This window comes from Petaurus breviceps, unplaced genomic scaffold (genome assembly GCF_028583685.1).
Source record: "Petaurus breviceps papuanus isolate PSGF00001 unplaced genomic scaffold, PetGlider_PUasm1.0 79, whole genome shotgun sequence".
Classification (NCBI taxonomy): domain Eukaryota; kingdom Metazoa; phylum Chordata; class Mammalia; order Diprotodontia; family Petauridae; genus Petaurus; species Petaurus breviceps.
Window position 1 is genome coordinate 27,852,862 of NW_027186523.1, and position 17,711 is coordinate 27,870,572.

Sequence of the window (17,711 nt, forward strand, 5' to 3'; positions counted from 1 at the left end):
GAAAACATCTAATTCAATATCTTCATTTGACAGATAAGGAAACTGAGGTTTAGTGAGGTTCAATGATTTTTCACAGGGTCTCACATATATATTAAGTATCACATTCAGGATTGGAACCCACATCTTCCAATTTTAGAGTCTTCTTTAACACTGCCATGAAATTCTAGCACTTAGTCAATAAAGAAAGGCTCTTAAAAGCATTTAAGAAAAATATCACCTTAAGTAACTGTGTATGAATCATGCAGAACACAGTAAAAGACTTCAACATGAATTAGATGAAGAGAAATCAAACTTTATTCCAGAATCTTCAACTAGATATTTAGGAATGACAAATTAAGATAATCAATTATTGTTATTATTATTAAATTATGTTCTACATATTTTATAAGCATTTTTACAAGAAAATGAAAATTTAGCTAAAATCTACAATATGCAAAGCAGCTCAGGAGACCAAACTAGAAATTTGACAAGGAAATCAAGGGTAAATATAGAATAAAATTCTAAATCACTGAATTACCCGATTAATAATTTAAGTAATATCTTCAATATTAATATATTTTAAAAAGAAAGGAATATCAAGAAAAGGAAGTTTTAAATTGTGATGATGAATATAAAGGAAGTTGGTGATGGTGAGGGTATAGTTTGTCAGAGTGGGAAATTTTAATTGCCTACCTAGCGAAAAGAAAAAGGAAGTGATAAAATATATTTTAAAAATACAAGAACTTAATACTGTTCTCATGTCTCTGTTTACATGCAAAGTTAATGGAAGGAGGGGAATTTTTAAATGCATAAGGCAAATCTGTGTTTTTAATAACTATTCATTTTAGGTTATGAATGGTGGGGGTGAAGTCTATATGTTGGCAAAGATTGGGTATAGAGCTGTGGGTGAAGGCATAAGCAAGTTTCTGAGTATGTTTACATGACTACGATTGGTATTTCCTTGGTTTTAGCTAAAAGGCTGACTTAAATGGAAATAAAATAAATTTAATGTTTGTCAATTCAACAAATATTTATTAGATGTCTACCATGTGCACTAGGTACTGTGAGTATGAAGACAGAAATAAATAAGTCCCTGCTTTAAGTTCATTTACTAATGGTAGGATGGGAGTGGGTAGGAGAATGCAACATATGCACAAATAAGCAAATATAAAGTAGCAAAAAGTAAACTGTACTAGGGGAATCAAGAAAAATATTATAGTCCACAAATTACAGAGGAAGGAAAAAACAAAGTCAATAATTTGACTAGTCAAAGAAATGAGTCCTATAAGCATCTTTGTGACAGACATTTAAAGGTTTAAACTGATAGCCTGGCAGGTCTCGGATTCAAGAGGACCTTAGGTCAAAGCCTGCTACTATAGTATGTAGTGTATCTTTACATAAGTCTTTAGGCGTTAGCATACAAGAAATCGGTAGAGCTGACATATCTCCTGGAATGGACTATAAAGGAATGTTAAAGGAGTATTAACTCTTTGTCAAGCAAACTATAGGTTAAAAAAATCAACATACCCAAATATTACAAAAGAAGTTGATAAAACACATAATTAAAGATGATTTGAAATATGGATTTTCATTCATTCCTAATTTTTTTACATCCATCTAACAAAAGTTTTGTGCCTGGAAATATTAGCGATGGTACAAGGCCATAGCAAGACATTTAAAAACTAAGCCAAAAAAGAGATGTCACTTTTAAAAACTCTAATAATTGTGCATTGGAAAACCTTGGAAACTGAATTTTCTAATCTGCTTAAAATCTATTAAATCAATAAATTACTGGTTTTTGATGCCATATTAAAAATATAAAAAGGATACCTTTTTCCCCAATTACTTTAAGAGCTGACATATCAGGAATGATAAGATACCTGGGTTAAAAAAAAAGCACAAAAGCACCCTTCACATAATTGGTGAATGGGATTGAAATTGAAACAGGATTGAAATCATTATTTAGAAGTTTTGTTTAATGATGAACTTCTCTCATTTTGACATACTCCTCACTGTAAGGTATCTTTTTCTTCTGCTAAGTATCAAAACAAACTGAACTAACAATCAGACTTCCTAACTGCTATATCACAAAATAAAAATATATACTATTTATATTAAATCACAGTTGAGTTTAGTGTCAGCAAAAAGTTTTTTTCCTATAAAAATAAAAACATTTAAGAATCATTTAATATTTATGTTTTTAAACATTTCTATTCTTGACTTTTATAACATACATAATTAAAACATTTACATAACTCAGAAATAACCTCACATACAAATATGTATGTATATATGCGTGCATATGTGTGTGTATATATATATATATATATACACACACACATATAAAATACGATCATGAAAATAAAAAGAGTATTTATTATATACACACACATGTATGACCCTGCTGTTTGGTCTGTGGCACCCTGGTCAAGTCACTTAATACTGTCTGCCTCAGTTTCATCATCTGTAAAAGTAGCTGGAGAAGAAAATGGCAAACCACTTCAGTATCTTTGCCAAAAAAACCCCAAATGGGATCACAAAGAGTTGGGCATAACTGAAATGAATGAACGACAAAATTAAAAAGAGAACTGTCATCAAAATCAATTAACACTAGATACTAATAAGTACTTTGTTCAACTTAAATACACTCAGGTTTTCCATTAGGAACATCCAAAATATACTTTTGTTTTTATTTTTCTAAGATCCACGTAATACTTATGGACAACTGACACCAATACTTTGGCAAAAATAGTAATCTAACATTACCATTTCAAAAATAAGACTTAAAATAATTTAAGAATTCCTAAATAACCCAAGATTATCCTTAAGCCATTAAATTACCCTAAATATATGTTATAAAACTCTATCTCGTCTGTAACATATATTTTGGGTACAAATCATCATGAGAAACAGCTTTATATAGCAGGTTAGTACTTGTCTGGTAAAAGACATGACAAAACTTTAGAAATCCAGCCTGGGAATAAAAATGATGACTCAAAGATGAATTTCCAAAACTCTGGCAAGCCAAAATTTAAAGCAATTGTTACACAGCAAATCTGCTTTATGTTCTAATAGCTTAATTATTAATTATTAGTTTCTTAAAATTAATCAGTGATGAATTTTTCAATATAGGTAGTCAATATCTTGCATGTGAGAAAAGTAGCTGGGAGTATCTATACATTTTTGGTATTAAGGAAGCAAACATAAAAGACCACAAAGGCACTTAGAGGCACATAGTGAGTAAAGATCCTAGGTCTCCTGACCATAAACTATGAACTGACAGTATTAAGTGAAAATGGTATTCTACATGAATTTACATAAATGGTCTCTTCCTATAATTACATAGATTTTGTTATTCTTTCTATCTTCAAAGAATACAATGCACCCATGCCTTCACATTCAGTGCTATTCTTACCTGATTTCTCATTCCCATCATTTTAATTTATTCCTGAAATTAGGGAACAATTAATTTTAGGAGGTTAGGAAATACTCTGGAGTTTTATAACAATTCTTACACTTTTGGGTCAATGCCATGGGACTCAATAATGGAAATTACTTTGTAGTGATTGCTGAAAAAACATCTAGCAACAGTCCATTATTTATCTGGATGCTAGACATCTGCAACCCAACCCTTAAGAACAAGTCCTTGAACAGAAAAGAAGTGAAAAAGGCTTCTGAACCTTCAATCAGATCATGATTTTGTCCAAGTGTGCACTCTTCCAATGGTGTTGATTTTAACCCATGTATGAATTTTCCATTCTGTTTAAGACTTGTCCCTTGTAAATCCTCCTGAGAGGGTATACCCAAAGTGCTTAGTACTTTCTTCCTCTAGAACTCTACCTCTAAAACTCATGGCAATGCATAAAACTCAGACCTCGCAGTCACAAATCTAGCTGTAAAATACAGCCCTGAGACTTCAGCAGAAAACTTAACTAATACTTTACAATTCATAACAAATTTTCTTAAAGTGGAAAGTTTGGGGTGGCTAGGTGGTGAAGTGAATAGAACACCAGCCTTGGAGTCAGGAGGACCTGAGTTCAAATTTGGACTCAGACACTTAACACTTAATAGCTGTGATACCTTGGGCAAGTCACTTAACCCCAACTGCCCTACCTTTCCCCCCCCCAAAAAACAAAAAAAAAAAAAAAAAAGTGGAAAATTGGAAGTGGGTGGGTCTAGCTGCTATTAAAATCAGACAAAATGAGAAAGGACATTAGACAGACTAACAAGAAGGAAGACAAGAGAAAAAAAAGCAGAGGTACAATTGTATTGCAAAATATAATGATCTTATGGATAACCGTCATCTAGAAAAGATTAAATTAAACTTAGTGTAAAAGGCCAATTTCATAAAGGTGATATAAAATGTGCCTGATAAAAAAAAAGCCCCAAAATAATTTAAGACAAAACAGAAAAAAATTGACCCTGTCAGAGAAAACTTTAGTTATTAGAAAGCTTAGTTATGTGCAACATCCCATGCTCCAAAGATGGGAGAAAAAAAATGAACAGTGAATGAATACACATTTTATCTATTTTTTGATACTCAAGCAAATGAAACTATTGGGAAAGGTTCCCAGGTGGATGTACCTGCCACCCTAAAATGTTCTGTACTATGGCAACTAATGTCAGAGAATAGGGCTTCTCCCAAATTATTTGATGATTGTCAGTTTTCTCTTGGGCTGACACCACAAGCAAAATTCTATGTTATTATTAATGGAATTCTAGTCTAGGACTTTCTAGAAGACAGTTCCAAAATTTCTACATACATATATTGATTTCCCTTAGATGTATGCCTTTGTATCATAAAACTTCCAATCAGGCTAAAAGAAGATGGGGATATGTGTAGAGGGAGAAAAGGTGTTCTAAAAGCTATACATGAAGTATTAGATAACTTTCATGCAACCTCAAAATTGTTTCAATGTCTTTTGTTGTAATCTAGGTTAAACTTCTGCAAGATATGATAAAATTCAGTAAATAATATGGAAAGCTTAACTGGACAGTTCTTTCTTTTTTGGAGGGGGAAGACAGGGTAATTTTGGTTAAGTGACTTACTCAAGGTCACATGGCTAGTAAGTGTGTCTGAATGTGGATTTGAACTCAGTACCTTCTGACTCCCAGGCCAGGGCATCCTACCTGCCCCATTAACTGGACATTTCTTATAATAAACAATAAAGTATCCAGATATTTTACAATGCCCTAATATTTGAAAAGTTGTAGGACTTTCAATTGGACTTTAAGCCTGGAGTTCTATTTCTGTTTTATGTGTGTGTATATGTATACATGCATACATACATTTATATATATATATATATATACACACACATATTCTATATATGTACATATATATTATATATAAATACTTGACTATATATTCTCTCCCCCTCACCCAATGTCTTTTGCATGTCTTATTTTCTCTATTCATACAGCTACCATCCTATTCCAGGCCTCCATAACCACTTGCAGAGTATTCCAATAAACCCTCCTAATTAACATGTCTTGTTTCATGTTTTTAATAACTCCAACTAGCTGCCAAAGAGACCTTCCTAAAATGTAGGTCTGGCTATCTCATCCCTTCTTCAATTCAATATATTAAGTGCCCTATACCTCTAAGATAAAATGGTTCCCTATTACCTCTAGGATCAAATATAAACACTTCTTTCTGGTATTTAAAGATCTTGCCAACATGGCCCCCTCTTAACATTCCAGGTCTTAAACATACTATGTTGTACATTCACACTGACTTTCTTGTTGTTCTTCCCACATAAGTCATTTCCTACCTCCATGCTCCATGCACTGGCTGCCCTCATATCATTTGATTCTTAGAATTCCTTCCTTCCTTCAAGACTAATCTAAAGCACCAACTCCTATAACAGGCTCTTTCTGGTCCCCATGGCTACTAGGGCTTTCCATTCTAAGGCTATTATTCTACTCTGTATTTGTCTTATATATATCTATCTACCCATATGTTGTTTTTCTTATTAAAACATAAGCTCCTTGATGGCAGGAGGTGTTTTGGGCTTTTCACTGTAACCCTAGAATTTAGCAAACTATCTGACACAGGGTAAACCAGCTAAACAGCTGACATTGCAGTAATGTTTTTGGATCCATGACATGAGACTGTTTTATAATGGAATATCCCACTCATTAGATATAGTAATATCCCATTCAATGAATGGGAGGCTTCTGGCAATTTCCTTAATGCTAGGCATACTATAGACATTTAAGAAATAATGTTTATTAAATATATTCTGGAAAAGAGGATATATAACAAAAAATATACCATTTGTTTTATTGTGATCTGAAATTGGTCGTTTAAGAAAACAAAACTGTAGCTCTACCAAAATTTTGACAAAGATGGAAGAACTAATGACAACAACCTATAACTGGTTTGGTTAACAATATAAAATAGAGTAGTCCTGCTGCTGTAAACCTGTCCCTAGAACTTTATGATCATGTGACAATAATTTCCCATTTCATTTGAAATATACACCTTAATTTTCTAAGAACACAGACTTTTCAAATTATAAGAAAAACGGCATAATGTGAATAGTAGTAATGCAGAAGAGAATAACATATGACATAAAGATTTAAATTAAAAAACATTAGGAAGTCAAAAGGGAAAAATTAAAGCACGAAGGTTTTAGCATGTGAGAACCAGGGAACAGTCAGAAACCAAAAGATGAGAAAAACATACCATTAAGTTTTATAAATAAAGCAGACACCCTTGTATGTAAAACAAGGTATTTGGGGATTTCACAAATCTATTTTATATATCTTCTGTGAAGTTCTATTTCTATTGATAAAAATTGAAAATACAGTAAACTTCACCGTGGGACTTCATTTAACCTCTGGGGCTCAGTTCCCTTATCCACAAAAAGAACATTGTACATCAAAGAACAATGTAAACAGTTGATAATAGTGTAATATTGTGCAAGACTGAGAAATCACAAGGTCAGAGATAACTGACAGATCTATAGACTCAAAAAAAAAAAAGAGAAAAGACTCCAAAGAAATTTTCATATTTTAAGTTATTTTACATTATTTCAAATTGTTCAATAATCTGAAATTCAATTATTTCAAATAATTTCATAATGTGTATACTTTGTCAAAATATAAATTCTCACCAAAATTTAGTCTTTTGGTATATAAAAATTAGTAGCATTGGTTTTCCAACTAAAAGGGCCCAATTATGGTCCATGACCTTTATAGAATAAAAAATCATATTTAAATCTCTCCAAAAAAATTTTAATGTAGGTAGGTAGAAATTGCATGCAATTTTTTTTTTCTGGCTAAAATTTAAATACCTCTTCCAGAATACCTCTATTTTTTTCATTGGAAACTCACCTTTTTCATTTCTGAGAAAACAACTTATCACTTCTCAGCATTTGGGTCTTCAAATATTTGTACTTTTAAGCCTTATGTTTCTTAAGCAATGAATTTTAGATTTAAAACTTATACATAATGCATTTTTTAGACACTCACTTAAAATGAAGATCCTTGAAAGTAAAATGTGTTTCAACTATTCCTGTCGTTTTCACTCTAGTTCTGAGAACATCCTGCTGTGTTGGGATATAATTTGGATGTGCTATTCTGTCCAAGTCATTCAGGTAGCTGGGGAAAAAAAAATATGGTAGGTTAAACATACTGATAAAGATGCCCTAGAAAAAAGAAGAGAGTAAAACATTTTCTAAATACTTGCTCTGAGGCATTAGGCAAACAGAGATCAATAGGAGAGTATGTGCCTGCATAGATGAAATGGTGAATGCTTGAATTTTTAAGCAACAAACCCAACTTTACTGGCTTGGTTTTGTTTTTTTTTTATGAATCTGCCCAACTTTTTGTGGCTATATATTTATACAATCTATATCATATCCTTATGTTGTAAGCTGAGTTGGGTGAACTTTTGGCCAAAGGTTGTAGATATTCCTCCACAAAACTTCTCCCAGACTTTGACCACCACAGTCAGGTCCTGTTTTATTTTTTCCTAGTTTTTCTTTCCAGTCAATCAGTTTTCTGCTACTTATACCAAAGTGGTTCATTCAAGTCAACCAGCTTTTGCTCTATGTGCCTGGGGATTCATTTGACCACGTCTCCAGAACCATGTTATATCATAGAAGCAGCAAGGTGTTTTGTGTGTTAGAATATAGGTTAGGATAACAATATTTTTTGAGAAATGTAACTGTTAGCTAGGAAATACCTGGCAGAAGCTATAAGATACCTAGGTAAGTAACTGTCCTATCATTTTTTACCTTACTTTTTGTTCATGCCATTCCACCCATAAAATGATCTTCCTCCTCTTCTATTCTTCAAAACCTGCTTGAATCCCACATCTTCCATAACTTTTTCTAATCAACCCAATTTAAAGTGATCTCCTCCATTCTCAAGTCATCTAGCAATTATTATCTCTTACCTTAGTATAGTGAAAATAATAGTGGATATGGAGACAGTTATGTGACTTTCAGCAAGTCACCACCTTTCTGTGGTCGGTTTCCTTATTCATTAAAAAAAAAAGGGGAGACTGAATAATATGATCTCTACAATTCCTTTGATTTCTAGATCACTCTATGACTGCTAAACATGGTCACACATCTTAATGTTGATAATGAATGTGTTACCTTGTCATACCTCTATATTCAACAGCAAGTCTTTTAAATCTTTTGTTTTAACTTTTCACAGTTATATCATCTTGCCATAAGGTCCTTAAAAAGAGCATCCTACAATCTGTTTCCACCACAGTATCTAGCAGAGTGTCTTATGCATAACACATAGTAGGCATTTAATATGTATTCAACTGAATTGTATTATACTAGATGAGAGTAATTTTCAGAATATTCTCTGCATTTTATATTTCAATTCCATAAATATTTATTAAATGCCTATTAGGTGCAAGGCACCATACCAGTAAATGATAGGGAGAAAGACCAACAAAAAAAGCAGAACCCACTTCAGCACATTCTACTGGGAAGATATAATAGGTAAAGGGACAAGCAAAAACATGAATTTATGGAGGGAGAGAACACCAACAAAAAGGCATTTTAAATGACAAGCAAAAGAACTTATATGTGATCCTACAGGTAGTAAAGGAACCACTGGAATTTAGTGGTAAATAGAGGTAAGTGACAAGGTTAGATCTGTGCTAAAGGAAAAATAATTATGATGGATATGTGGAAGATGGAATGGACTGCAAAGAGACTTGGGAAAGAAGAAGAAACTATGCGACACTGAAACAGACCAGGAAGAGGTGCTGAGGGTTCTGAACCAGGGTGGCAATCAAGTGACTGGAACGGAGATGGATAAAAGAGATGTGATAGTAGAATCAACAAGACTAAGCAACTAACTATATAGAGAAAGGAATCTAGGAAAACCCAGAGACTACAAACCTTAGTGACAAGGATGATGGTTTCTTCAATTGCAATACAGAAGGAAGGACAAGGCCTCGGGTGAGGAGGAAATAATAAACTCTGTGTGTGACATGCAGAACTTGAGATGACTATAGGACATCCTAGCAAGAGATTGCTTAGAGACTAGGAGTAGGTATACACCTCTGAGAGTCATCTGCTTAAAGATCAATCTGGCTGACTTGGCAGTGTAACCAACAATGGGTATACTGGTGTACACTCTTAATGACAGAGTGATAACCCATTGGCAATGTACCCAGACATCAGTCTCTTCCCTGTCAGTTAGCTTCAGTCCTGCCCCACCCTCCTGTTGGAAAATTTGAAATGCTAAGTAATGACTTTTTTTTCAGGTCAAAATGATCTTAAATTGGTAGTTATTTTCAACATTTAGGTAACTGCATAGTTCATAACCTGTAAATACTACAGCTCACCATTCTAGCATATCTGGAGTTATACTACCTTCTTGATTTCATCTATTCCAGTCTTTGGAGGTTTCCATAACAGTTATTTTAAAAGTTCGGAACCCACATAGCTTTTGGATTAAGTAAAAAGTATTCTATGAATCCAACTGACCACTAATTTTTCAATTTCCTTCTCTTAGCGCCCTAATCACAAGTGCTAATACAGTGTTGGAAAATAGAAACTGATTTAATCCTCACAATTGTCATTCTGAGATTTCATATTCAGTTTCAAATTAGGTCAGTGGAATTTGTATGCTTATATATGCTAAAGGAGAGATAAAAAACAATTTATAAACCTCCAACACATCCACATTAAATACCTAATAAAAATAAAGTGGTCTTTGGAGACCGCTCATCCTTTGGAATTTCTACTTACATGGACGAACTTAATTTAATTAGTTTTAATTAGGATACTACTATGTGCCCTGACTATGCCAAATGGTGTTTGGGGATACAAAATTGTTGATCTCTAGGAACTTAAGTTTGGAAAAAGGGGAGACAGTAAGTACTAAAGAAGGCCCAAATACAACATAGGAATATGAGGCTAATTAGTCAAGGAAGGATAGCTAGAGAAGGTAAGAATAGAATTTATCCTTGATACACAGGTATGTTTGGTTATACAAAAAGGATGGAGAGAGCATTCTAGACAAAGGGAACTGTATTCTATCTTAGAAGGGCTGCTAGTAGCCCTTGCAATTTCAGAAATAAAGGCATAGAATCATTAAGTTAGCTGATGGCTAGTTAGTGATGGAACCAGGATCTAAACTCTAGTCTTCTAAGCTGAATGATATACTATCATATAACGAAATAGGTAAATAATAAAAGAAGCATTTTTGGGAAGACTAATCTGGTAACACAAGCAAAGACAAAGAGAGATCAATGAAGACATTATAGAAATTGTAAACTTTGTAAATCAGAATTGTCCCAGATAGTTTTCATTTATTTATTTACTTTAATATTACCCATTAATATTGAAACACAGCACAATGCCTTATATACAACAGGTGCTAGATAATCTTTAACTTAATGGGAGTCAGAATAGTGGAGAACCATTCAAATATTTTTGGCAAGAATAAGTAACTAATAATTAATTCTTTATAGTTATTAGGTGAAGCAGTACAATGGATAGAGGGCTGTCCTTGGAGGCACAGGTTCAAGTCTTGCTTTTGAGATGTTGACTATTTGAGCCTCAGGAAATTATTTAAACCTCTCAGTGGTTCAGACAAATATCTAAAACTATAAGCTGGAGAATTAGTTTTCCATCTACATTGATGAGGGAGATATCTTCAATAGGAGCTCCTTATACCAATGAAATCACAGGAAAAGACAAAAAAAATCTCCTTTTAATAATAGAAAGGAACATGAGTGTACACATACCTATGTAAATGTATAAACACACACACATAATATGTAAGTCTGATTGCATATATATGAGAGAAAGGGATGCAATGTTACATCCCTTTAAAAAATATTAGTGTTAAAATATCTAAAGGAATTCTGTTGTAAACATTTTTTTAAAAAAATGACAAATTGGGGCAGCTAAGTGGCTTGGTGAGAAAAACACTGGCCTGTCAGGAGGACCTGAGTTCATATCAAGACTCAGACACTGGACATTTACTAGCTATGTGACATTGGGCAAGTCACTTAACCCCAATTTGCCTTGCCTTCCCCCCTCCAAATAAAAAAAAGGAATGAAAAAAATTGACAAATCCATAATTTTATCTGTTTTGTAAATTTCTGTATCTTGCTATAAGAAAACAGTTTATGGGTGGCTAGGTGGCACAGTGAGTAAAGCAACAGCCCCTGAGTCAGGAGCACCTGAGTTGTTTGGTTCTGGCCTCAGACACTTAGCACCCACACAAAAAAACTAGCCATGTAACTTTGGGCAAGTTACTTAACCCCAATGGCCCTCCAAAAGGCAAACAAAACAAACAAAAAAAACCAAAACAGTTTAAAAACAATGAGTTTAGGGACAGCTGGGTGGTGCAGTGAATAGAGCACCAGCCCTGGAGTCAGGAAGACCTGAGTTCAAATCCAGCCTCAGACACTTAACACTTACTAGCCACGTGACCTTGTGCAAGTCAGTTGCCCTGCCTTCCACCCTCCAAAAAACAAACAAAAAAAAAACCAAAAACAATGCGTTTACAAAGTATAAAGAGGATTCCCTACAAATTATTCAACTAGTGAGCTCCTTCTAATACTTCTGGATTTATAAAAGTTCAATTTATGCATCAAATTTTCATTAATGGTTCTACTATAACAAAGATATATGTTTGCATTTCATGCTATTAAAAGGGGAGAATGGCGTGAACCTAAAGACTCTCACCAAAAAGTGTTCTAGAACCATAGAAAGGATCCCGAAAGGAATGTGAAAGTGACTATTACAAAGTTACTAAAGTCATTTATATGGTTAAAATAAGTACCACTGAATATTAATGGTTATACGATAGTCCTTTCCAGATTTCAATTGTCCTAATAAATAAAAAATTCAAGGTATGTGGAACATTTTATTTAAAATCAAAGTCTTTCTCTGAAATATACTGAAAATACATCTATTGAAAATTATGTAAATACTTCTATTGACAATTATTAATAGAGATTTTGTGAATTACTGGCTACATACCATTAATAATGCAAAAATAACAGGAAGAAAAGCATGAAAAAATACCAACCATTATGATTAACATTTACAAAGCACTCATTCTAAAAAAGATACTGTAATAGGTTATGAATATACAAAATTATTTAAGAAAAAATTCCTGCTTACAAGAATGCTGATAATAAAGATCCACAGAATACAAACATTTTTAAAAAACTGTAATTTAACTAATGAGTATGGGATAAACACCCAAAGAACATGAGGACAATAACTACTAAACATATTTTAAAAAGATATCCTGTGGAATGGGGCAATCAAGGAAGGCTTCACCATTCACATAACCCAAGAATCACATAATCTATCATGGGCTATTTCTCATTTAGTTTGTGTGTGTGTGTGTGTGTGTGTGTGTGTGTGTGTGTGTGTGTGTGTATGAGAGAGAGAGAGTGTGTGTATGTGTTTATTTAAGCCCTTTCTTACCATTCACTAATTACTCCATTATTTTATATTCAACATTTTATGTTACATTTGACTATTCTATTATTTTATAATTTACCTAATGGTCATTTGAACTGAAAAGTCAACAAGAAAATGAAACCATCTTGGAAAGTTCAGCAAGTACAGAATATGTGTTTTTTAGAAATGTTAAAGAATGAAAAACAAATTAAATTAACAGTAGATATTTTCTTTAGAATATTTCTTTTGCAGTGATCTGTAAACTCTGGGGTAAAATCTAAAAAACAGGCAAATTTTTAAAACTGCTTGCTTTATTAGGGGTAAACTGGGGAGGCTATTCATTGAAAGATATCACTTCTATCATCTCTCACAGGGTCTGCTGAAATATATGCTACACTATTGACTAAACTGTTATTTACAGCTGTGGCTTGGCACCATCCAAAGGAATCTCTTCTTCAGGTCTACATCATTAGATCATGGCTTCTCAATACTAGGCTAGAAAGGGTTCCTTAATTTGTTTTCTATCACGGACCCCTTTGACAGTTTGGTCAAAGCTACAATGCCCTCTTTAGAATGATTTTTATTTGCTTTTTAATTAATAAATGAAAATGCTAAATTTTGGTTAGGGGTTACTTAAAGACCTCTTTTCCCCCTATCCTAACTGCAGGAACCTCTGAAATTTATTTCCAGATTCCTTGGTTAAAAACCCTTGAAGTAGAACAATAATGTGGCTATAATCCAATTATATTCTAATTTCTCTGTCTCCAGCCAGACTCTTAAGATTCTCACATATACACGTGACTATTGGCATTGGAGATAGTTTTTTTTTTTCCTGGAAATGTATTTTAAAAACATTCCTGTGATACATATTTTCATTAAAAACACATGTATTCATTTCTTTAGGCACTTCTGGACACAAAGGAAATAACTAGCAATGATACACTGAAACATACAAAATAAACATCAAAGACAACTGAAATATTCTGAGTTGTATAACAATGCATCTAAAAATTTAGCAATAAAAATTTGAATTATAAGGAAACCTGCTTATAATTATTAATGATATTTTAGTTCTAAAGTTAAAATTACTTACTATGCTGCAGAATCATTAAGTTGGTACTCCCGGGACCTGTTGAAACAGGCTTGCACACCACTATCTTTCCACAATCTTTTGATAACACCTGCAAGTTCCGCAGTCATAAAACCTTCTTCCGCAGCTCCAGCAAGTACAAAAAGTTGCCGGGCATCATCCTGAACAATTATAAAACATTAGAAAAAGGTGGGGGAGAAGAACTCTTACAAAACAAAAGAAACATTTCATTCTGTTCAAAAACCATCAACAAAAAAAGACAAACATGCTCTTTCCCCAAATCACTATATATTTATATTAAGAAAACCATTAGAAATAAAGATTTACAGAATCAGAGCATGTTATTGCTGAAATATGCTACACCTGAAATGTAGATTAGAAACCATCTGTTTCAATTTTACAGAAAAAGAAAGTGAAGTCTGGAGAGAAATGATTTTGTCCAAGAGGTCTCCCAGGTCGTAGCAGATGTAGACCTAGAATCCGGGAGTCTAGAGGACGTCCTTCTGTGACATCATGCTACTTTGCCTGCAGCACATAGACGGTAGCAAGATACACTCCCTGTCCTCAAGGAGCTTACAATCTACTGTTAAAGACAATATAAAGAGTTGCAAATGAGTTAAATTCTTATAATTTAAATAACTCCAGGTTACAAAGAGCTTTACCCCCATAAACTTTGTGAGGTAGAGAATATATTATAATCCTCATTAACATAGATGAGGAGACTAGAACTCAGAGAAGTCTGGGACTGTTTCATACTAACAGCTAAGCCCTCTATTATGACTTCAAGTATAGCACTCTTTCCATCCTGACATTCAGTCTCAAATTGATTCTTTTACTTGGGATGCACTGTAATAGTTACTTTGGGCACCTAACAATACTTTGGGGCCTAGTCTTTAAGGAACCACAGACATTCTGGGGTAAGCCTAATGAAGATTTAAGCTGGAACTTGAAGGACAGATAGCACTCAGACACTTTAGGACCTAGGTAATGAGGAGATAAGTGTTCTAAGTAGACAAAAGAGCATAAAAAAAAAATGGAACAAACATTGTGTATGTTTGAAGGGTAAAAAATAGAGATGAAAATGGCCATGGCAGAAAAGTTTATTCTTTCATTTCAACTAGAATTCATTTAACTAAATGAACCAGAAGGTTCATTTTGGGGATCAGTGGGACGTAATATTGAACAAGTAGGTGGGGCTGGATTACTGAACATCCTTAAAGATAAACAGATTTAGATTTGAAGACTAATTTATTTACCTTATTTGGATTTTTTAAAAAAATCCCCAGATACTTTGCACTAATGAATACAAAATGAAGGGTGAATAGAAAATAAAAATGAAGTTATTTTAAAATATTAAGTAAAAAATCCATTTTACCTAAGTATCTGGATATTTTCATTAAGCTACACAGGTATGGAATGAATCAAATTTTTTTGTTTGAATTTTTAAACTAATTTTTTCAGTATTACTTTTTCACTGCACTATACATAAAGGGTATGTGGTATGTGTATGTATAAAGGAGAGAAAATGTCTATCTTAATTCAAATAAAATAGCAATATTAAAGATTAATGGGATTAATTTCCGTTTGGGCTTTAACAAAATAAATATTTTATTAAAATATTACAATCTTGATCGAAATCATAGTGTCTTATTAAATATATCCAAAGTCCAGAGGAAAGTAACCAGGAATGGTTAAAGACCTTGAGACTATGTCATGTAAGTACTGGATGCCTGGAGCAGAGAAAATTTTAAGTGGATGGGATGGTTGTCTTCCAGTATCTGAATAATTATCATGTGAAAGCTGAATTAGATGTGTTCCGTTTATTTGGCTCCAGCAACCATAACAGGAACTAAGTGCAGAAGTTTCAAAGAAATGAACAAATTTAGTTTTTTGTCAGGGAAAACAAATTTCCTAATACTAAGAGAGGTCCAAAAATAGAATAGTCTTGTCTCACAAAATGATTGGATATTTTCCCCCACTCCCTAGACATCTTTAAGCAGAGGTTAGGTGACCACTTTTTCATTGTATTATGGTGGTAATTCTTTTCAGATGAAGGTTTTACTAGATAACATTTGAGGGCCTTTCTAATACAGAAGTTGCGATTCTATATCTAAATGTTTCATTTTTACTTTAAAAAATATCATTATGCTCTAGGAAAAGGTACATCTATATATACAGTGCATTTTTTTCTATAGGTATACAACAAATTTTGAAAGAAAATTAATTTTGGATTCTTTTTCCTCTCTAACATCAAACTGAAATTTAGGTGTTATATTAGAAGACAGGAAAAAAATAATAAATGTATCTTATCACATAACAGATATAATGAATATTATTTTGATGCCATTAAAAAGGTTAGCAATTTTTTTCATCTTATCTATTATTAGTACATTTTTTGGGCAATTATATGAACATTTTTCAGAATATTGGACAGATTAGTATATTTTTAATATGTTTTACTGGATTTCTTAAAAGTCTATTTCATACACGCAAATTTTAAAAATGTAAACAATGTTAAAAAGTATTTTCCAAAAATATTAGGTCATTTTACCTACCTTTATGTTTCAATTACATGTGATTTTATAGCTAGTGTAGTATTAACTACACTCTCTGCATTTAGTTGGTAGTCTTCAAAAGCTGCTATGGCAAAACAATTCATCACCACATGGCCAACTTAGCAATGAACCTTCCAGAGCTTAACTAGACTATTTCTGAGACAAGACCTATCTGATGTTCTTCCAGCTGGTTAGCATATGCCAGCATTTGCAGCCTACTACTTTGACCACCTTTCAGAAGTCTCTAACATGCCACAATGAAACATTAGCACATTATGGACTAAATTACATTGTAATTTTTTAAAGTCAGCACTAGATTCTTGGTGATTTATTACCTCCAGTTAAAAACAGTATTATTTAAAGATGAAAGAGATCTGATTAAAGCATCGTATTCCTATCTTGAAGTATTACGAATTTGACTAAAATTATGTGGTCTATATAACTTTTTAATTGAGTATTTCTTTTTTTAACTCCTTAATGTTTTACATGTATTATGATTAATAATAAAGGAATAACTGCTTTGGCCATTTTCAAAGAGCTTATTTCTAAGACATTAAAAGTCACAATGCTCATAGGTATTCACTGTAGCCTATATTTTGTACTTTTTAAGCAAAATAGAAAAATATCATTGTTTATAAAAAACATATGATAAGTTATAGAGAAGAGGGAGTTTTGATGCAGTTGGGTAGTAGAGAATATTAGCTGAAAGAAAACAGAGCCTTTTTCTTGCCAAGTCATAAAGCTTACCACTTTTCCAGACGTGAACAAAATGTGAAAAATAATCAAGTCTTCCAGATGGGATCACAATACATAAGCATATGTTTCCTTTTTTTAGGAAATCTCAAGAAGAATGCATGCAATCAGCTACCACATGTGATATATCCTTAATAAACCCAAAGAAAACATATCCTTAAAGGCCCAAATTCCTGTGATCGTTTGTAAAATTAAAGTAAAAAGAAATTATTTGCTACTATTGAAAATAATGCTTCCATATCATCTAAACTGCAACCAATTTATATAAACCACTCCAATTTATTTAAAAGGCTCAGATTTAAGGTATGAGCTGAGATTTCTGTGAAAAAGAACTTTTATTTAATTATATCAGCTAATGATTATTTTCTTAATAGCTGGGGGACTAAAACTGTGGACACTACAAACACATCTAACTCTAAAGTA

The 17,711-nt window shown here is 32.8% G+C and overlaps 1 protein-coding gene across 1 annotated transcript in view; it reads right to left on the minus strand.

The window, feature by feature from the left end:
* LOC138175881 (guanine nucleotide-binding protein G(i) subunit alpha-1) overlaps positions 1-17,711 on the minus strand; it is a 96,457-nt gene that overhangs the window by 10,891 nt on the left and 67,855 nt on the right. Inside the window, exons 4-5 of the mRNA XM_069106525.1 lie at positions 13,984-14,141; positions 7,459-7,587 (exon numbers count right to left, since the gene is read on the minus strand). Coding sequence (XP_068962626.1) covers positions 7,459-7,587; positions 13,984-14,141 — 287 coding nt within the window. The remainder of the gene's footprint in view (positions 1-7,458; positions 7,588-13,983; positions 14,142-17,711) is intronic.